Below are 18,989 nucleotides of genomic sequence, written 5' to 3'. Positions count from 1 at the left end.
ACAACCTCTGTGGAAAACTCTCAGAAGGCTAGAAATACACCTACCCTATGATCCTGCAATTCCTCTCCTGGGGATAGATCCTAAAGAACTCAACACACCCATCCAAAAAGATCTGTGTACACATGCTCTTAGCAGCACAATGTGTAATAGCCAAAACCTGGAAGCAACCCAGGTGTCCAACAACAGATGAGTGGCTGAGCCAGTTGTGGTATATATAAATATACAATGGAGTACTGCTCAGCTATAAAAAATGGTGACTTCACCGTTTTCAATTGATCTTGGATGGACCTTGAAAAATTCATGTTAAGTGAAATAAGCCAGAAACAGAAGGATGAATAGGGGAGGATCTCACTCTCAGGCAGAAGTTGAAAAACAAGATCAGAAGAGAAAACACAAGTAGAACCTGAACTGGAATTGGTGTATTGCACCAAATTAAAAGACTCTGGGGTTTGGGGATGGGGGGAAGAATACAGGTCCAAGAAGGATGACAGAGGACCTAGTGGGGGTTGTATTGTTATGTGGAAAACTGAGAAATGTTATGCATGTACAAACTATTGTATTTACTGTCAAATGTAAAAAAAATAATTAAAAAATAAATAAATAAAATGATTAATAATAGCAGCAATAATAGTAACAACAATAAAGCTCTTTTCCAGACTAGCCCAGAGAATCAAGTATTTTTTATTCTTTTTATTTTAGATGGACAGAGACACCACAGCACCAAAGCTCCAGCTGGCACCACGCCACACTGACATGGTGGCAAGGGGCAAAAAGGGGCTGTGCCTGACGAGGCGTGGCTGACACCCACTGAGCCATGTTCGAGCCCCTGACTCTGTAAATCAACTATCAGCAGATAGATGTTTAAAAATTATTTATTGGGTGGGGGCAGAGAGCATAATGGTCATACAAAGAAAAAGGAAATACAGGGTGGAGGTAGATAGCTTAATGATTATGCAAACAGACTTTCATGCCTGAGGCTCCTAAGTCTCAGGTTCAATCCCCTGCACCACCATAAGCCAGAGCTGAGCAGTGCTCTGGTTAAAAATATATATATATATATTGGATAGAGAAATAAATCGAGATGGGTAAAGAGAGACCTGCAGCCCTGCTTAAGCACCCATTAAGCTTTCCTCCTGCAGGTAGGGACCAGGGGCTTGAACCCAGGTCCTTGCACATTTTAATATGTGTGCTCTATGGGGTTTGCTAGCACCTGGCCCAAGGAGTAGATCTGTTTTAACAATAATGCATCAATAACATAACTGAAAAGACTAATACATACAAGTCAGTTTCATACAGAAGACATTAGGATTCAAACTCAATATGCACTCGAATTCTCTAAGAATTAAGAAGCATTAAATAAAAACAAATAATATACCTGAATCTGAATGGATGGAGCTTCTAGTGCTCTGTAAACCATTGGAAGAACACTGTTTTTTATCTCATCAGGAGGGGTTTTCGTTAGGAGTAAATCCATTTTTTGTAGGAAAATTAACAAAATCTGTTTCAATAAAGAAAAATATTAAAAGTCTAGGATCTTTACGAGATTTTACATACAGAAAATTTTTAAGTCTCTTCAAAAGAATAAGACATATTTTGGCACTCACCATGTTGCTAGCCTGAAAGCATGAAAGACAAAAGTATACATGTGACATCTTTTACCTTTCTGGAATGACAATACTGAACAGCTGCTCTCACTCCACCTTTTTTTCCCTGCCATCAGAGTTATTACGAGGGCTCTAGGCCGGCATCATGCAGCCATTCCCAACTGCCTTTTAACAAAAAGTAAAGAGACAGAGACAGGCAGGAAACAGAGAGAGGAGAGACACCTACCACAGTGCTCCACCACTTGTGAAGAAGCCTCCTCACTGCAGGTGAGGGACACAGGCTTGAACCTGGTTCTCCCACATAGTAACATGTGCCACCACCTGGCCCTTCAATTTAAGCACTTCCATAAACTAATCGCCTCCCACACATCTACACTAATACATAAAATTCACCTACAAACACTATCTAGAAAAGTACTGGGCAAAAAAAAAAATGTGGGGCCAGGTGGTAGCGCACCAGGGAGAACATGTTACAGTGCACAAGGACCGGGGTCTAGCCCTGGTCCCCACCTGGAGGCGGGACGTTTCACCTCTTGATTTCTGTCTCTATCCAATAATGTTTATTTAATGTCTTAGCTAAAGTCTGTGTTCCAAAGAACTTCCATCACTCTTCGTTGTTTTTTTTCTTAAACTGCGTATCATTCATCTCTGACGTACGATGGTGCCACAGACTGAACATGTGCCCTCTGGGACTTCAGGCGTGAGGGTCTGCTGGGTTACTGCTGGCACTACCTCCCTGGCCCCCATCGATTTTCTTACATTCAAGAAGAAAAGGTACACATCTGCAAAGTGTGCTGTGTACACCAACCAAGCTGGAACCTGCTGCCCACCACACAGAAGGACGTTTTGGTAATGGGGTTTATTTTCCTCCCTCTCTCTACCTAAAAAAGTCAGCCTGGACTGATGAAGCTCTGGAAATGAATGAATGAATGAATGAATGAATGAATGAATACCAAGACAGAGAAAAGAAAAAACAAACCCACAGGAATGAAAAAAAAGGAAATGTTTTCAACTGTCTGACTCTAGTGTTTTCACCTCGCTGCCACCATGTACCTAAATTTCAGAAACAAACTCTATCTTCTACTCGTGCAGACTACTTAAGCTGTGCAAAGGCTTAAAGTTTTCAGAAGGAAATTTTAACTAAAATATTAAAGGAAAAAAAAAAGAGCAAAGAACAGAGGCAAATAAGGATGTAAATAGCATGATGGTTCTGCAAAGAGATTCTCTGCCTGAGGCTCCAAAGTCCCAGGTTCAATCCCCCATACGACTGTGAAAGATGGTTAAACCTTCTCTTCAAAAGAACATGAATAGAACAACTGTTTAGTACAAAAATTCTTTTTATAAACTGTTATCTCTGACCGCTGTGGCCAGGAGTTTTGTATTCTCTAGGTCAGCTCCTTGCAGTGCTGGCTAGTCCTCCAGCAGAGACCCGCAGACTCTCTCCCTCCTTCCTTATTTAGGCAGCCGGGAGACTGTGAGCTCTGCAGCCCAGCCCACAGGGCCACAGGTGGAGGAGACATCTGCGTCAGGTATAAAAGATGGGGGAAGGGGGAAGGTGGAGCGCTGCTGCCTGACAGCCACTGTTGGCAACATGCCCTTTTGCAAAAGAATAGATGCCTTGCTTCAACTCCTTATTTTCTGCCTGGATAAGTAACTTTAATTGGACAACAGGACTATAAGCTAGAGCTGAGCAACAGGACTATAAGCTAGAGCTGAGCAGTGCTCTGGGAAAAATAAATAAATAAATAAATAAATAAATAAATAAATGTTGCTCAGGATATTACCTGACTGATTCCTCTGAGCTGTATCTATCATTCACAGCACAAACTATCTACAGATGAAAGACTCTGACCAACAGAGTGAACAGAAACCTTCAAAGCACAGGAAAAGGCACTTTTCCCCCAAAACCTGTACTTTCCATACTGTAATGAGAAAGATACAGTACATGAAAAAAATCTCACTGATTTTCTGAAGTGGTGATGTAAGACAGCTACTGGCATTTACTAAACGAAGTCCAGTTACAATTTTAGGAATAGTTCATATCAAATCTGGTTAACAGCTTCTCCCAGAATACTAAGTATTTTTCAAGTACCTTACTTAGTCCTTTTGTTTGCACTGAAGTCGCCACTTACTAACATCACTGAATAGCAGCAGATAATATGCAATTTTATTTATTTATACACACATACCTGTATTGGCTCCTGCTGTTTAAAGACAGGGCCAAGCTCAGGCAGAATTAACTTGATATATTCTTCTTTGGTGCATTCTTCAGCAATCAACAGAACGTTGGGCAAAACAAAAGGTACCATGTCAGGGTTTACAAATTCTGAAGTCAAACAAGGCAAAATCCTCTGCACAATGACACGCTGAAAAGCAAAACATATGTGTGTGTGTGTGTGTGTGTGTGTATAGACCTAACTAAAGTATATATGTATGTGTGTATATATATATACTTTAGTTAGGTCTTTAAGCTTTAGCATTAACATAAAATCTACACTTTTTTTTTTGGAAGCAAGCCATAAGATTTATGGTTGAAGAAAGTCACATTTGAGAGTAAGATAGGGTATTGTTGAGGTCCACTGAACTTGTGACATTGACTTGCAACCCTTTGGAAGTCATTTCTGTATTTAAGACAAAGGGTATATTTGATTCTCTAAGGGAGTTACTACAGTTAGTCAAAATAAACTTTAAATTTTAAATCCTGAGAACAGTAAGAAATTGATCAACAACAAACCTTAGGTAGTTTTGGTAGAACCTTTGGCAATCCTTTGAAAAACTGTGACTTCTGAAGATTATCTCTTTGGAATAAGGTATCAAAATACTGCAGTGTTACTGCACCAACATCATCAAAAAAAGGAATCTAAAAATTGGAAAGCAAGATTATTTTGATAAATATCAAATTTAAAGTACTTCTCATAAGCTGAAATTGTTCTATGGTGAAAAACTATTCAGAAACATTTACCAAAAGATGCTAATGACCACTGAATAAGAATTCTAATTATAAAAATCGGAAAAGGTGACGTTATTTTTCAAGTTCAGATTTTCAGAATCTGTTTTTGAGCATTAACATCTTCATATGTACTAGTGCATTACACAAAGATTAACAAGCAAAATATCTTGAAGACATAAAGAGTACGTTGATCTATTAAAAGCCATGGTTATATGAGTGAATTAGAGGGATAAATTCTAGAGGAGCCCAGAAATTCTGAACACCTAGTTATGACAAGGATATTGCTGACTGGAAATTTCAATGTTATGTCACAGAAACTATTATTATTATTATTATTATTATTATTATTATTATTATTATTATTCTCCCCAGCCCCCTGCTCAGCTCTGGCTGATGGTGATGATGGTACTGAACTTGGGAGCTCAGAGCAACTAGCTGTCTCCCTGGCCCAGAGCACTCACTTTGGTCATCTGATCTGCATCTGGCCTCACAGTGGGCGTGACATTCAGCAGCAGCTTCACGTGCTCACGGACTTCCTCAGGTATGGTTGTAAGTGAGCTAGCTCCCAGGCGACTCAACTAGAGAAAGAATGGCAGCATTAAACAGAGATCTAAAGCATTCCAAAGATGTGCATTTATGTTGCCAATAGCCTATTTTATAAACTTTTGACATTTATTCAAAAATATGTTTAGACTGAACAAACTATTAATTTGATTGTTGCAAGGTATTTAAAATACTTAACCTTAAAAGCTGCAGTTGCTGCTAGTCCAAAGAAAAATGCTCAGTATTTTAGATTATATTTTAAAGTTCATTCTAGTAAGTAAATCCCATTATTAAAATAATAGTAGTAAAACTTCAGTGGCCCTTGTTACAGAATTAACTACAATAAATTGATTTTAAGTGAACCTAACATAAGACATTTCCTGAACACACTTTAGAAAACTAAATTAGAAACAGCTAATTTTTTAATGCAGTCAAATACTTTGTAGACAAATACCTGATCCAACTGCCTACTGAAACTTTTGTAGATGTCTTGTTTGTTGACTTCAAATATAGGTTTCCCTTTGTTAAATACAGCGTAGACGACAGTCCCTAAAGAGTACATATCACTGGCTGCTTCACAGCTCACAGAGAGTATATATTCAGGAGCCAAGTATTCAGGATTTGGAAGACATAATGATGGTAAATTTGGGTCCCATTCTTTACAGGAAAATTTAGGCTGCAAGACAGAAAAGGGAATAGATTAAGTGCAAATAAATATATTATCATCTTCAGCTCTAAAATCCCAAGCCCCAAGTCTGCAAGTTGCACTCAATAAGTTCAAGCAGGAACTCCTAACTCTGAGATCATTAGGGCTCTATTCCAGAAGACAAATGATCCCTACACGATACACTAGCTGGCTCATGTCACCATAAAAAGGATTCAAATCTTATGGAATCAAATAGATCACTATTTTTTAAGACAGAGAAGAGAACTCTCATGCTTGAGAGCTCAATATTTTACCCACTGTGTCCCTTCCCAGGCTGCTAGACAGCTATGTGAGTCTTGTCCTTTCACTAGCTAGCTCTGTGGGTAGAGTGATAGGTTCAAAAGGTTACTGTAAGATCAAACAAATGTAGGGGAACACACTTAGCATAGTGACTAACTGACCTATATATTCAATGATTACTAATTTTCTGCTTCCCTTAAAAAAATATTTACTTAAATTATAAATCAGTGGGGGGGGGGGGTGCGGGCGGGTGGTGGCACACACATTATCAAGCCCTCACTCCCCACCTGCAGGGGGTCCACTTCACAAGCAGTTAAGCAGGTCTGCAGATGTCTATCTTTCTCAGTTCTCTCGATCTTCCCGTCTTCTCTAAATTTCTCTCTATCCTATCTAAAGAAAAGGAAAAACAATGGCCGCCAGGAGCAGTGGATTCGTAGTGCCAGGACCAAGCCCCCAGCAATTACCCTAGTGGCAAAAAAAAAAAAAAGAAATGTAACTCAATCATATGTCAAATCACAGTCCCTTAACTATATATAGTAAAAACTTGGAATATTATGATGAACAGGTATCATAATCAGGTGCTTAGGGGACAGGAGACAGTTCACGCAACCGAGCACACACATTTCACCAAGTGAGAGCACCCAGTTCCAAGCCCCTGGCGTCACATGGGAGCAGGTACATAAGGGAAAAGCCACTAACAGTTGGCGCACTGTTGTGGTGTCTCTGCCTCTCCTCACGCCCCAAAAAAGGGAGTGGGGAAAACGCGTGTGTGTGTGTGCGTGCGTGCGTGTGCATGTATGTTCAGTGCAACACTAGACTGTAGAGAACTACAGGGCACAGTTCCACCATAGTTTTCACAAGCCTTAAGACTTTGTTGGCTTCTATTAGTTTTCTGCAAGTTCGTGTGTAGCAGTTCCCTAGATTCCATGAGTGAAACCATCCAGTAGTCTTCCATTTCTTTATTTCAATAAGCATATTCACCTCCAGCTCCATCCATATGGAAGTAGTCTATTTCTACTATATACAAGTTTGTAAATTATCTACTATAAGTTTATAAATTTTCTACTACATATTAAGTTTATAAATTCTCTAGTACATTCCAGGCACAATAGTAAGTTTCCAGCTTTGAAAACCTAGACGACCAAACAAACCTTCATTACCTCTTGTTCAGAAGGATTGGCTGATGAAACACAAAAGTCAAAGCCCATTATTTTCCAGGCTCCACTTTTATTCAAAATTATATTTTCAGGTGTAATATTTCCATGAACCATTTTCACACTGCTATGCAAAAATGACAATCCTTCAGAAACCTATCAACAGAAAAACACCAAGCAATTATAATAATAATTTTAAAAAATCATACTTGTGGGGGGCAGTGGTGCACCCAGGTGAGCACATACATTAGTTCCCCTGCATAGGGACCTGGGTTCAAGCCTCTGTTCTCCACCTGCAGGGGGGATGCTTCACAGACAGTGAAGCAGGTCCGTAGGTGTCTTTCTCTCTCCCTCTCTACATCTCCCTCAACCCTCAATTTCTCTCTCTCTTATCTAATAAGAAGGGGGGTGGCACAGGGAGTGGTGGCCTCCCTGTATAGGCACAAGCCCTAGCAATAACCCTGGTGGCAATAAAAAAGAAAAATTAGAAAATCACAATTGTTGCTTGTCTAAGTGAAAGATTTTCACGTGTCAGGTAACAAATTACATCATAAATATGAAAGTGCAGCTATTCTGAGTTACTGAAATTTGTAAGTTGGGGGGAAAAAGCAACACTACTTACAGGCACTTACTAATTTCCTTTCTAAATGCACACAAGCGAAAGAAAACACAAAGGTACTTTGCTGCCAAATGTATTCAGTTCCCAAGTTTGAAAAGTGAAAAGATCTTTGTTTCCTGAGACACAGACAACTGTCAAGAAAATACTTTTATCAGTTTGACGCTAATTTTGTTGCTCTCAGTGGGGTTTCACCACTTCAAGTCAACTTCTTTTCAGATAAAGAAGGAAAGTCAGAGACTGTGAGGCAGAGGGAGCATGGGCAAGCTACCCCAACACCAAAGGTCCCTCCAACGCAGGGGGAGGCCCAGGACCAAAGCAGGAGAGGAGAGCTATCCAGGGGAGAGAGCTTGCTGGCTCCCAGATGGCTTACAGTGCCCAGTTTTCAGGTATTAAACAGCGCGGACTTACTCTCAAATGAGTTTAACACTTGGTGGTCTCTGTATTTCTGCCTGAGGTCACCATGGAATCTGCTCGTCAAAGCCGAGCACTGGATTTCTGCTAGCTGAAGCTGACCTGCGCAAACTCAAGCTCTCTGGCCCGCAGGCTTTCTCCCACTCCCTATGGAAAAGAACACCGAGGTTCCTCAAAACTTCACAAACAGAATTAGCGTGTGATACCCACCAATGCCACCTCAAAGTGTATCCCCTGATGAACCGAAAGCAGAGACCTGAGGAGGGATTTCTGCACCCATGCCGACAGCACTTTCTCCCAACAGCCAAGAAGCAGAAGCAGTCTAAGTGTCCACGGAGTCGTAAATGACTAAGCACAACGCGATAAGCACAAGTGGAATGCTACTCATCCTTATAAAGGAAGGAGGTTCTGACACATGCCGCTACAGGGATGAGACTTGGAAGTATTAGCAGCCCAAAAGGGGGAGCTGTAGATAAAGCATCAGTCTCAGGCAGGAGGTCCCTAGTTCAATACCTGCCACTGCATGTACCCCAAGTGGTACTCTGGTTCTCTCTTTCCCCTCTCTAATAAACAAATAAATAAATCTTTAAAAAATAAAATGTTACACTAAACTAAACCGATCCCAAAAGGAAAAATACTGTGTAATTTCACTTATACAAGGTATCTGAAGTAGTCAGATTCCTACAGAGACAAAGCATGGAATTGAGTCAGCAAGTTGGGGCTAAGGAAGGGGTGTGTGGGTGTTAGTACTTGGTGGGCACTGCTTCCATTTTGCAGAGTCATGAAAATGGAAAAGGGTTCTGGAGATGAAGAGTGGTGATGACTAAAAGTCACTGAGCTGTATACTGCAAATGGTTTAGCTGGCTAAATGATGTCTTTTGTGTCCTTAGTACTAGAAATAATGTGTGTGTTGTTAAAATAACAAAAAGTAGGGAGTTGGGTGGTAGCGCAGCAGGTTAAGCGCATGTGGTGCAAAGCGCAAGGACCAGCATAAGGATCCCGGTTTGAGCCCCCAGCTCCCCACCTGCAGGGGAGTCACTTCACAGGTGGAGAAGCAGGTCTGCAGGTGTCTGTCTTTCTCTCCCCCTGTCTTCCCCTCCTCTCTCCATTTCTCTCTGTCCTATCCAACGACATCAATAACAACAACAATAATAACTATAACAATAAAACAACAAGGGCAATAAAAGGGAATATTTTTTTAAAAAATAAAATAAATAAACCATAAATTGGGAGAAAGTATTTGTATAGTTTATATCTCACAAAGAACTTGGTCCATAATACACCAAACTACTGTAATAATTACTAGGGGAAAATAAACCATTACTTGGGAGAAAATATTTGTATAGTTTACACCTCAGACAGAACTTGGTCCATAACACATAAAGCCACTGTAATAATTAGTAGGAAAAAATAAACCATAAATTGGGAGAAAATATTTGTATATTTTATATCTCACAAAGAACCTGGTCTATGGACCAAAAACCACTGTAACAATTAGTAGGAAAAACGAGTAAAAACCACTGTAACAATTAGTAGGAAAAACAAGACAGTAATCAAGTGGTATGTGTGTGTGATTCGAACTGACACTTCGATGAGAGATACATGTCACAAGGTGGCCAACACATCATTTTTCACCAGGGGAATGCCAGTCATAGCTACACTAGGTTCTGCTCACACAGCTAAAGCTAAAAAAAGGCCCACTCACACCAACTCGCAGCAGAGCTGCGGAGAGAAATGGAACTTGAATCTACTGCAGGAGGGAAATGAGATGCCACTCTCCCTCCTGAAAACAACCTGCCAGTGCAAGTGAAAGGAACAAGTGCCACCTGGCACTCAGCCAGGGAAAGTGACAGCGCGTCTGAAGAAATCTGTGCACACGTTCCCGCTATCGTGTCAAGTGTGTACACGCTGTGAGAAATCGGGTTTACCAAGGCTTTTCTCAGAGCTCTCTCATTTTAAAAGTTCCCCATTTTTTCAGGGGGCAGACAGAGGCCACCTGGCTCCTCAGATACTGGGACACTCCCTCTTGCTGAGCACCCAAGGCCAACTGGCTGTTGAGATGTTAAGAGACTCCCGCTGCTGAACACCCCAAGGACAACTGTTTACAAAGAGTGAGATTACAGAACTCACAAAAAACGCCTTTGCCCCTCTGCCCCTCTAGATAAGAGTGACCATCCTGTTCCTGACCATTATAAAAAGACATGAGTTTAAAGATTCTCTGTCTCTCTCTCCCAGGCAATGGGGCCTCTCTGGGTACTCTGGCTGGGGGTGGGGGAGAGGGGTGCTCCAGCTCTCCTGAGGTCCCTGTATCATTTCCTGTGTCTTTACATGTGTTAAGTTGTTTAGTGGCTATTTTATGTATTTGTCTGGATAAATACTGCATCTTCCTCTGTTTCCTGTGTCGGCCTCAGTTTGTCTCAGTTTGCAATGGGTACAGTCAGAAACAAAGCTTAACACACACATGTTCCCGGCAGCCGTGTCTGCAGTCGTCAGAACTGATCGAATGGCTGACGGACGGGCAGATGAACAAGCTGGTGTATTCACTGCAGACTACTCAACACACATGGCTCCGCGCCATGGAGGAATGACTGAAAGGAATCAGACTGAGCAGAAAGTACTCACTAGATGATACAGCCGTGGACTGTGAGGAAACAGAGCCAGGGTCCATAGTGTAGCCCCCGGACAGGGCACTGCTTTGCCATGTGTGCTGCCCAGGCTCTAACCCAGCCCTCGACTCACTGAAGCAGGCTTCAGTGCTGTGGTCTCTTTCTCTCTCTATCCTCTCTGTCTCTATCTAAGGAGAAGAATGAAAACAAAGAATTCATGATTTTAGAAAGCAGGCAAGTAGCTTCAAGGGCGAGATCAAAAGGCAGCAAAGAACAGGAAGCACAGAGCAGGAGTCTGTGCCGCACCAAGCTGCATTTTCAATCTGCAGGTTACTCCGTGCTGGTCAGACCTTAATAAAGGTGATGAATGAGGTGAGCCTGCCGCCGCAGAACCAAGAATCTAATAGACAAACTTCATCTGCAGAACTGAAGCTATTTCAGAGAAAACAGTGAACCTGAGCCAGCTTGAATAGTGAGCTGCTCTGCCACATGAGGGACTTGGGTTCAAGAACAGCCCCAGGGCACTGAAGGAGCCTAGTGTCTCTTTCACTCTCTCTGCCTCTTTGTCTCTCCGTAAATTTAATTAATTAGAATTTGAAAAAAAAAAAAAGTGAACTCGAGGGCCAGGTGGTGGCACACCAGGTTAAGTGCACACAGTACGAAATTCAAGGACCCACATAAGGATCTCGGTTCAAGCCTCGGCTCCCCACCTGCTGGTGGTGGTGGGGGGAGTGTTTCACAAGCAGTGATGCAGGTCTCCAGGTGTCTCTCTTCCTCTCTATCTTCTCCCCTTTCAATTTCTCTGTCCTATTCAAGAAGGGAGGGAAGGGGGAGGGGAGGGGGGAAGAAAGGGGAAGGGAGAGGGAGGGGAGGGGAGGGGAGGGGAGAAAAGGGATGGGGAGGGGAGGGGAGGAGAGGGAAGAGGGGAAGGGGAGAGGGGGAGGGGAGGGGAGGCTAGGGGAGGAGGAGAGGAGAGGAGGGGAGGAGGAGAGGAGAGGAGAAAGGAGGAGAGGAGAGTAGAGGAGCCACCTGGAGCAGTGGATTTGTAAGTGCTGTCACTGAGCCCCAGTGATAATCCTAGAAGCAGAAAAAAAAAAAGTGAACTCATACAAAAAAGCTAACAATATATGCTGATGCCTACTAAATTAATTTCCTTAAAGATGTAATTTTTATTGCTACAAGTTCTTTATTATTATTATTATTTTATTTATTTAACCAGAGCACTGCTCAGCTCTGGCTTATGGTGGTGTAGAGGACTGGACCTGGGACTTTGGAGCCTCAGGCATCAAAGTCTCTTTGCTTAACTATTATGCTATCTATCCCTGTCCGCTACAAGTTCTCTATTGTTTCAGTTTAATGTTTTGTTTACAATATACATTAATAAGGTTTAAAATTCAAAAGTATCACAAACCTGGCACCAGCCACACTGGAAGAAGTGTCAGTGCCGCACTGTCTCTCTTTTTTTTTTCTTAAAGAAGCCTAGAGTGGTCGTGAAGCCCCCAGAGACGGTAACTCAATTCAACAGTATGGGGGGACTATCAGCAGCACTCTTTTCCAAAGCGTAGAGGTAATATGTTTCACATATTCAAAATATGACTTGAGTCTAACAATACACTGCAGAAAAATTCTAGGACATAGCAATTACTTTTAAACTACTTAAAAGATCTGAAAGTTTACATAAAATAGTTTATGTGGTTATTAAGTTTGAAAAGAGTTAATCAGCATGACAAATAAAAAGTACATACCTGAAGCAAACCATATTTGGTCTCTACATCATAAAGTTTATAATCCTTAATGTCTGGAGACACAGGAGAAGGCAGATTTTCCCAGTTACCAAGAATATTGGCCAAACTGGCAAAAACTGGTTCTGTACAAAATGCCAAGCAATCTCTGTTAGAAAAAAAAAAAAAAAAAAGGAAAAATTATCATTTTTCCCAACACGGCCAGAGTAAAATACAGTTAAAATAGTAGTGAGTCAGGAGTTGGGCGGTAGCGCAGCGGGTTAAGCACAGGTGGCTCAAAGCACAAGGACCAGCTTAAGGATCCTGGTTGGAGCCCCCGGCTCCCCACCTGCAGGGGAGTCGCTTCACAAGCGATGAAGCAGGTCTGCAGGTGTCTGTCTTTCTCTCCCCGTCTGTCTTCTCCACCTCTCTCTATTTCTCTCTGTCCTATCCAACAATGATGACATCAATAACAACAATAATAACTACAACAATAAAAACAATAAGGGCAACAAAATGGGAATAAATAAATATTTATATATTTTAAAAAGTAGTGAGTCTTGGCTTAACAACATAAAGGTAGATAATTTTAAATGTACTACTTTCTGCATGAATATAACACACTGAAACCAAAAAAGCTTTGGTTTCAAGAATTATGCTGAGTGATTTTATTCTTGTCTTACTTTGACAGTGAGACAGCAGAAAACAAACGTACACCAGCACAAACGCCCCAGTGCTGTGAAGCCCCCTGCAGGCAGTGGCCAGGGGCTACAGCCCAGGTTCTCACGACATTTATAGCTTTCTACCTTTTCCTTGCTCCCAGACTACTGTCCCTACCACTAGTCAAATGGGATGAATTTTTCTGTCCTTATTGTTTATTGAAGCCTCGCCAGCCTATATTAGTAGGGCTTGTCTCCCCATTTCTGGCTTCCATCATGAGCTGCTAATTTTTCTCCTGCTTATGTCAAGGACTGTGTGTGTTTTTCCCAGACTCTGCTCTGTCCCTAACATTTCAGTTCTATCTTTAGCATTTTGCTCTTTTAGCTCATGCTCTTAAAATTCCACTCTCTTCGTGGCTTCAGTTTCTGCTTTAGGCCCCCACCCTAAGGTGCATTTTCCGACTTCAGCATTCACTTGGATGCCTTCTAGAGCACATTTATTTGGGATAATCCTGTTATCATTTGCACCTTGTTAACCAACTGAAAACTGCAAAACTTTCTTCCCTAAAGTGTTCCTGTTTCTATCAAAAGGTCCTACTGCATCTGCTGCAATTTATACAAGCAACATGACAATGTATTTTAACATCTGAACTGTCACACTTCAGGGTAGCTAACTCTGGAATAAACTATTAAACTCTCGTTTTCATAGTCTTCTTTAAAAACACCTTAGGATAAGCATAGATAGCATAATGGTTATGCAGAGACTCTCATGCCTGAGGCTCTGGTGTCCCAGGTTCAATCCCCTGCACACCCATAAGCCAGAGTTGAGCAGGGCTCTCGTGATAATAAAAAAAGGCTCTCTCCAATAAATGAGCAAACACTTTTCTAATTAATTAATTTACTTCTTTATGTCAGAGCACCTTCAGCACTGGCTTATGGTGGTGTGGGGGTTGACCTTGCACTCTGGGACATCCGAGGCTCTTCCCGCACGACCATGACTCTGCACTACACCTGCCCAGCACGCTGCTTCAGCTTGTCACCAAGCACAGTCAGCTCCACGGGTGCAGCACAAAACGTGGCTGTGTGTGGCTCAGGGTCAGGCACCAGCACCACATACACCAGAGGGCACCGAGGCTCTCTTCTGATTAATGAACCTGCAGCATGATGGTGGGGATCTTCTGATTAATGAACCTGCAGCATGATGGTGGGGATCTTCTGATTAATGAACCTGCAGCATGATGGTGGGGAAGGGCCTACTGTGCGGGCCAGGGGCCGCTGCAGACACCTAGCACGGGGAGATGAGACACTGAGCCTGTGCCGTCTCCAGTCCGCGTAACAGTCTACCTGGACTCCTCCAGAGGGTGCTGCACCGTGAGAAGCCGGGGGTGTCGCAGTCGGGTCAACTGCTGGACTCCTCGTTTCAGACACTCGATGATCTGATCCTTTTCAAATTTTTGGTATTTGTCAATCAGCTTTTTATCAAAGACGAAAACAGCCACTTCCTAATAAAAGAATTGTGCGACTAATTTTAGTACATAAAATAAAATTTTGCTTGATTATCACAACCACCTACAAATAGACTAATAGATTAATAGAATTAATCCCATGAGAATTTTAGCATCACTGTAATACTGACATTCAGGCACCAAGAAACTGGTTTCTTCATCATCAGTAAAGCAAAATGCTTTTTTTAAGCATGAGACAGAGAGACTGGTACGTGGAGAACAAGGGAAATACCCAGCTCTGGCCTGGAGTCTCAGTAAGAGTCTCAGTAATGCTCATGAGCCATCTGCTAGTCCCCACAGTCTTTTACAATGTAAACAATAATAAAGGAACCAGGGGGCTAGGTAGACAGCACAATGGTTATACAAAGAGCCTTTCATGCCTGAGGCTCTGAGGCCCCATGTTCAATCCTAGTACCACCATCAGCCAGAGCTGAGCAGTGCTCTGGTAAAATAAATAAATAAACAGGAAACCACACATCTCAGCCGTTGTCTTGCTTCTAATCTCTCTCACCTCCTTGCCACGTTGTGAAACAACCAGTCCCAAGCTACCTCTCCTGGGGCTGGTTCTCTGGAGAACATGCAAAGACAGCTGACAAGGCTAAAAGCAAATTTAACAAGGAATTAATGCTACCTTCAAAAACTCTTTGAAACATTTATTATGACTCAGTTTCTAAAAAGTTCTCTTTTAACAGCCTCCAATTAAACCAACTACTGTTTGACTATCTCTTTTCTTGCTTTTTTACTGGTTATTTTTTCTATTTATGACTGTTGCTTTCCCATTTAGATTAGCAACCTAGGAGACTCAAAATTCTGAACCAATAAATTTTCCAAACACCACCGTATGTTTTTTTTTTAAATAATTTATTTCTTTATTGGGGAATTAATGTTTTACATTCAACAGTAAATACAATAGTTTGTACATGCATAACATTCCCCAGATTCCCATTTAACAATACAACCCCCACTATGTCATTCATCATCTTTCATGGACCTGTATTCTCCCCATCCACCCACCCACCCCAGAGTCTTTTACTTTGGTGTAATACTCCAATTCCATTTCAGGTTCGACTTGTGTTTTCTTTTCTGGTCTTGTTTTTCAACTTCGGCCTGAGAGTGAGATCATCCCATATTCATCCTTCTGTTTCTGTTTCTGACTTATTTCACTCAACATGATTTTTTCAAGGTCCATCCAAGATCAGCTGAAAACGGTGAAGTCACCATTTTTTACAGCTGAATAGTATTCCATTGTGTATACAGACCACAACTTGCTCAGCCACTCATCTGTTGTTGGACACCTGGGTTGCTTCCAGGTTTTGGCTATTACAAATTGTGCTGCCAAGAACATATGTGTACACAGATCTTTTTGGATGGATGTGTTGGGTTCCTTAGGATATATCCCCAGGAGGGGAATTGCAGGGTCATAGGGGAGGTCCATTTCTAGCCTTCTGAGAGTTCTCCAGACTGTTCTCCACAGAGGTTGGACCAATTTACATTCCCACCAGCAGTGCAGGAGGGTTCCTTTGACCCCACACCCTCTCCAGCATTTACTGCTGTTACCTTTTCTGATGTATGACATTCTCACAGGAGTGAAGTGATATCTCATTGTTGTCTTGATTTGCATTTCTCTGACCATCAGAGACTTGGAGCATTTTTTCATGTGTTTCTCGGCCTTTTGGATCTCTTCTGTGGTGAATATTCTGTCCAAGTCCTCCGCCCATTTTTGGATGGGGTTATTTGTTGTCTTGTTGTTGAGTCTGGCAAGCTCTTTATATATGTTGGTTATTAAACTCTTATCTGATGTATGGCATATAACAATCTTGAGAAAAAAGAACAGAACCGGAGGCATCACACTGCCAGATCTCAAACTGTATTATAGGGCCACTGTCATCAAAACTGCTTGGTACTGGAACATGAACAGACACACTGACCAGTGGAATAGAATTGAGAGCCCAGAAATGAGGCCCCACAAGTATGGACATCTAATCTTTGACAAAGGGGCCCAGACTATTACATGGGGAAAGCAGAGTCTCTTCAACAAATGGTGTTGGAAACAATGGGTTGTAACATGCAGAAGAATGAAACTGAATCACTGTATTTCACCAAATACAAAAGTAAATTCCAAGTGGATCAAAGACTTGGATGTTAGACCACAAACTATCAGATACTTAGAGGGAAATATTGGCAGAACTTTTTTCTGCATAAATTTTAAAGACATTTTCAATGAAAAGAATCCAATTACAAGGAAGACTAAGGCAAGTATAAACCTATGGGACTACATCAAATTAAAAAGCTTCTTCACAGCAAAAGAAACCACTACCCAAACCAAGAGACCCCCTCACAGAATGGGAGAAGATCTTTACATGCCACACTGTATGTTTTAAGTCAGAAACTTGTTAGGTATAATTAAGGATTTTTTTTTTTTTTTTTTTTTTTGCTGTAGTTATTGTTGTTGTTGTTGGATAGGACAGAGAGAAATGGAGAGAGATGAGGAAGACAGATGGGGGAGAGAAAGATAGACACCTGCAGACCCGCTTCACCACCTGTGAAGAAACTCCCCTGCAGGTGGGGAGCCGTGGGCTCGAACCACGATCCTTATGCCGGTCCTTGTGCTGCGCGTGCGCTTAACCCGCTACACTACCACCCGGCTCCCATAAATAAGGATTTTTTAGCCTCTGAGTAAGTATGGCATAAGGGTGTAACTTAGTAACTCAATTTGATACCCAACCCCCCACCCCCAAGCTCTTGTCAGCCCTCACAGCCACCCTGAGGCAAGTCCACCCTCACACTTCATAGGTGAGATGTCATGAAGCACATTCCCAAGTAGATGGATAAGTGTTCTCTATCATTTCCCAAATGATAAAGTGAGGAGATCAGTATTTCCTCAATGAAGTGGTGAAAGGAAAAAAACAAGCTTCTAGCCCAGCCAGTCTAACTCTAGAGGCCACATCCTTAAATCTGTCTCCCCAAGAATAACACAGGCCTAAAAATATGGAGTACCCTCATAAAACACAGTCCGTCTTCCAGAAAAGGATGGCTTCTAAGTTGAGTGACAGCTCCAAATAGTGCTCACACAAACACAGTCTCGGCTCACTTGATCGTTATCAGACACATGACAGAGGAACTAAGAGTGTTGTGTAATATTCATTTGAACTAAAAACAAATGGCCTAGAAGTTCGGCTTCCTCGCTCACTATTCATGTGTTCTTATTTTGGTTCCTGTCCAGCTATAACACACTTTATAAATGTTTCTAATTCAAATATGTTTATGTCTTCAAGAGGTTTTAAGTCTTGAAAAAAAAGAAGAAAGCTCATGTGAGCTGGCCTTGAGCTCCTGTATTTTCATCACTCCTCAACAAGAAAGCTGTCATCTGTAAAGTCCATAATTACCAACAAGAAATAGCACAAACCTCACTTATTTACTCCCCCCACTGTTGTCATTGGAGCTTCACCACACCAGGATGACATTTTCAGATAGAAAGACGGAGGGGAGATTCCAGGTGTTCCACTCCCCAATAAAGTCCCCAAACCTAGATATAGTCCAGGTCCCCTGAGACAGAGCATAGGTTCACCCGTGCCCATAAACTAGGGGAAAAATATATACCTGAAAGCAAAGTACACAAGAGCATGCAGGGAATACCCCCAACACTTCATCTGCACTATTACAGTCTTTAGGTCCATGATTGTTCAACAATTTGTTTGGCTTTGTATGTTAACTCTCTTTTCAGCCACCAGGTTCCAGATGCCAGCAAGATGCTGACCAGACTTCCCTAGACAGACGATCCCATCAATGTGTCCTGGAGCTCCGCTTCCCCAGAGCCCTGCCCTACTAGGGAAAGAGAGAGACAGGCTGGGAGTATGGATCGACCGGTCAACGCCCATGTTCAGTGGGGAAGCAATTACAGAAGGCAGACCTTCCACCCTCTGCAACCCACAACGACCCTGGATCCATGCTCCCAGAGAGAGAGAGAATGGGAAGGCTATCAGGGGAGGGGGTGGGATGTGGAGATTGAGTTATGGGAATTGTGCGGAATTGTACCCCTCTCATTCTATGGTTTTGTTAATGTCTCCTTTCTTAAACAAATAAATAAATAAAAAGAAAAAAAAAGAAAAGAAAAAGACGGAGGGGAGGGGGAGAAACACCCCAGCTGAGGCTCCCTTCAGTGTGGTCATATGCATCATGCCCATGACAAAGCAAACACACTACCCATGTCAGCTATCCTGCCAGCTCCTCACTGTCTGGAGTCACAGATGAAAGATTCCTAGGGGCCCAGA

The 18,989-nt window shown here is 42.1% G+C and overlaps 1 protein-coding gene across 2 annotated transcripts in view; it reads right to left on the bottom strand.

Moving 5' to 3' along the window:
- Positions 1-18,989, bottom strand: part of SCYL2 (SCY1 like pseudokinase 2) — a 58,491-nt gene that overhangs the window by 22,870 nt on the left and 16,632 nt on the right. For both annotated transcript variants that reach the window (XM_060195622.1, XM_060195623.1), the window contains exons 3-10: positions 14,558-14,715; positions 12,579-12,723; positions 7,204-7,353; positions 5,552-5,773; positions 5,016-5,132; positions 4,339-4,464; positions 3,794-3,970; positions 1,376-1,498 (exon numbers count right to left, since the gene is read on the bottom strand). In XM_060195622.1, coding sequence (XP_060051605.1) covers positions 1,376-1,498; positions 3,794-3,970; positions 4,339-4,464; positions 5,016-5,132; positions 5,552-5,773; positions 7,204-7,353; positions 12,579-12,723; positions 14,558-14,715 — 1,218 coding nt within the window. The remainder of the gene's footprint in view (positions 1-1,375; positions 1,499-3,793; positions 3,971-4,338; positions 4,465-5,015; positions 5,133-5,551; positions 5,774-7,203; positions 7,354-12,578; positions 12,724-14,557; positions 14,716-18,989) is intronic.

This window comes from Erinaceus europaeus, chromosome 7 (genome assembly GCF_950295315.1).
Source record: "Erinaceus europaeus chromosome 7, mEriEur2.1, whole genome shotgun sequence".
Lineage (NCBI taxonomy): Eukaryota > Metazoa > Chordata > Mammalia > Eulipotyphla > Erinaceidae > Erinaceus > Erinaceus europaeus.
This window is presented reverse-complemented; position numbering and strand designations above follow the sequence as displayed.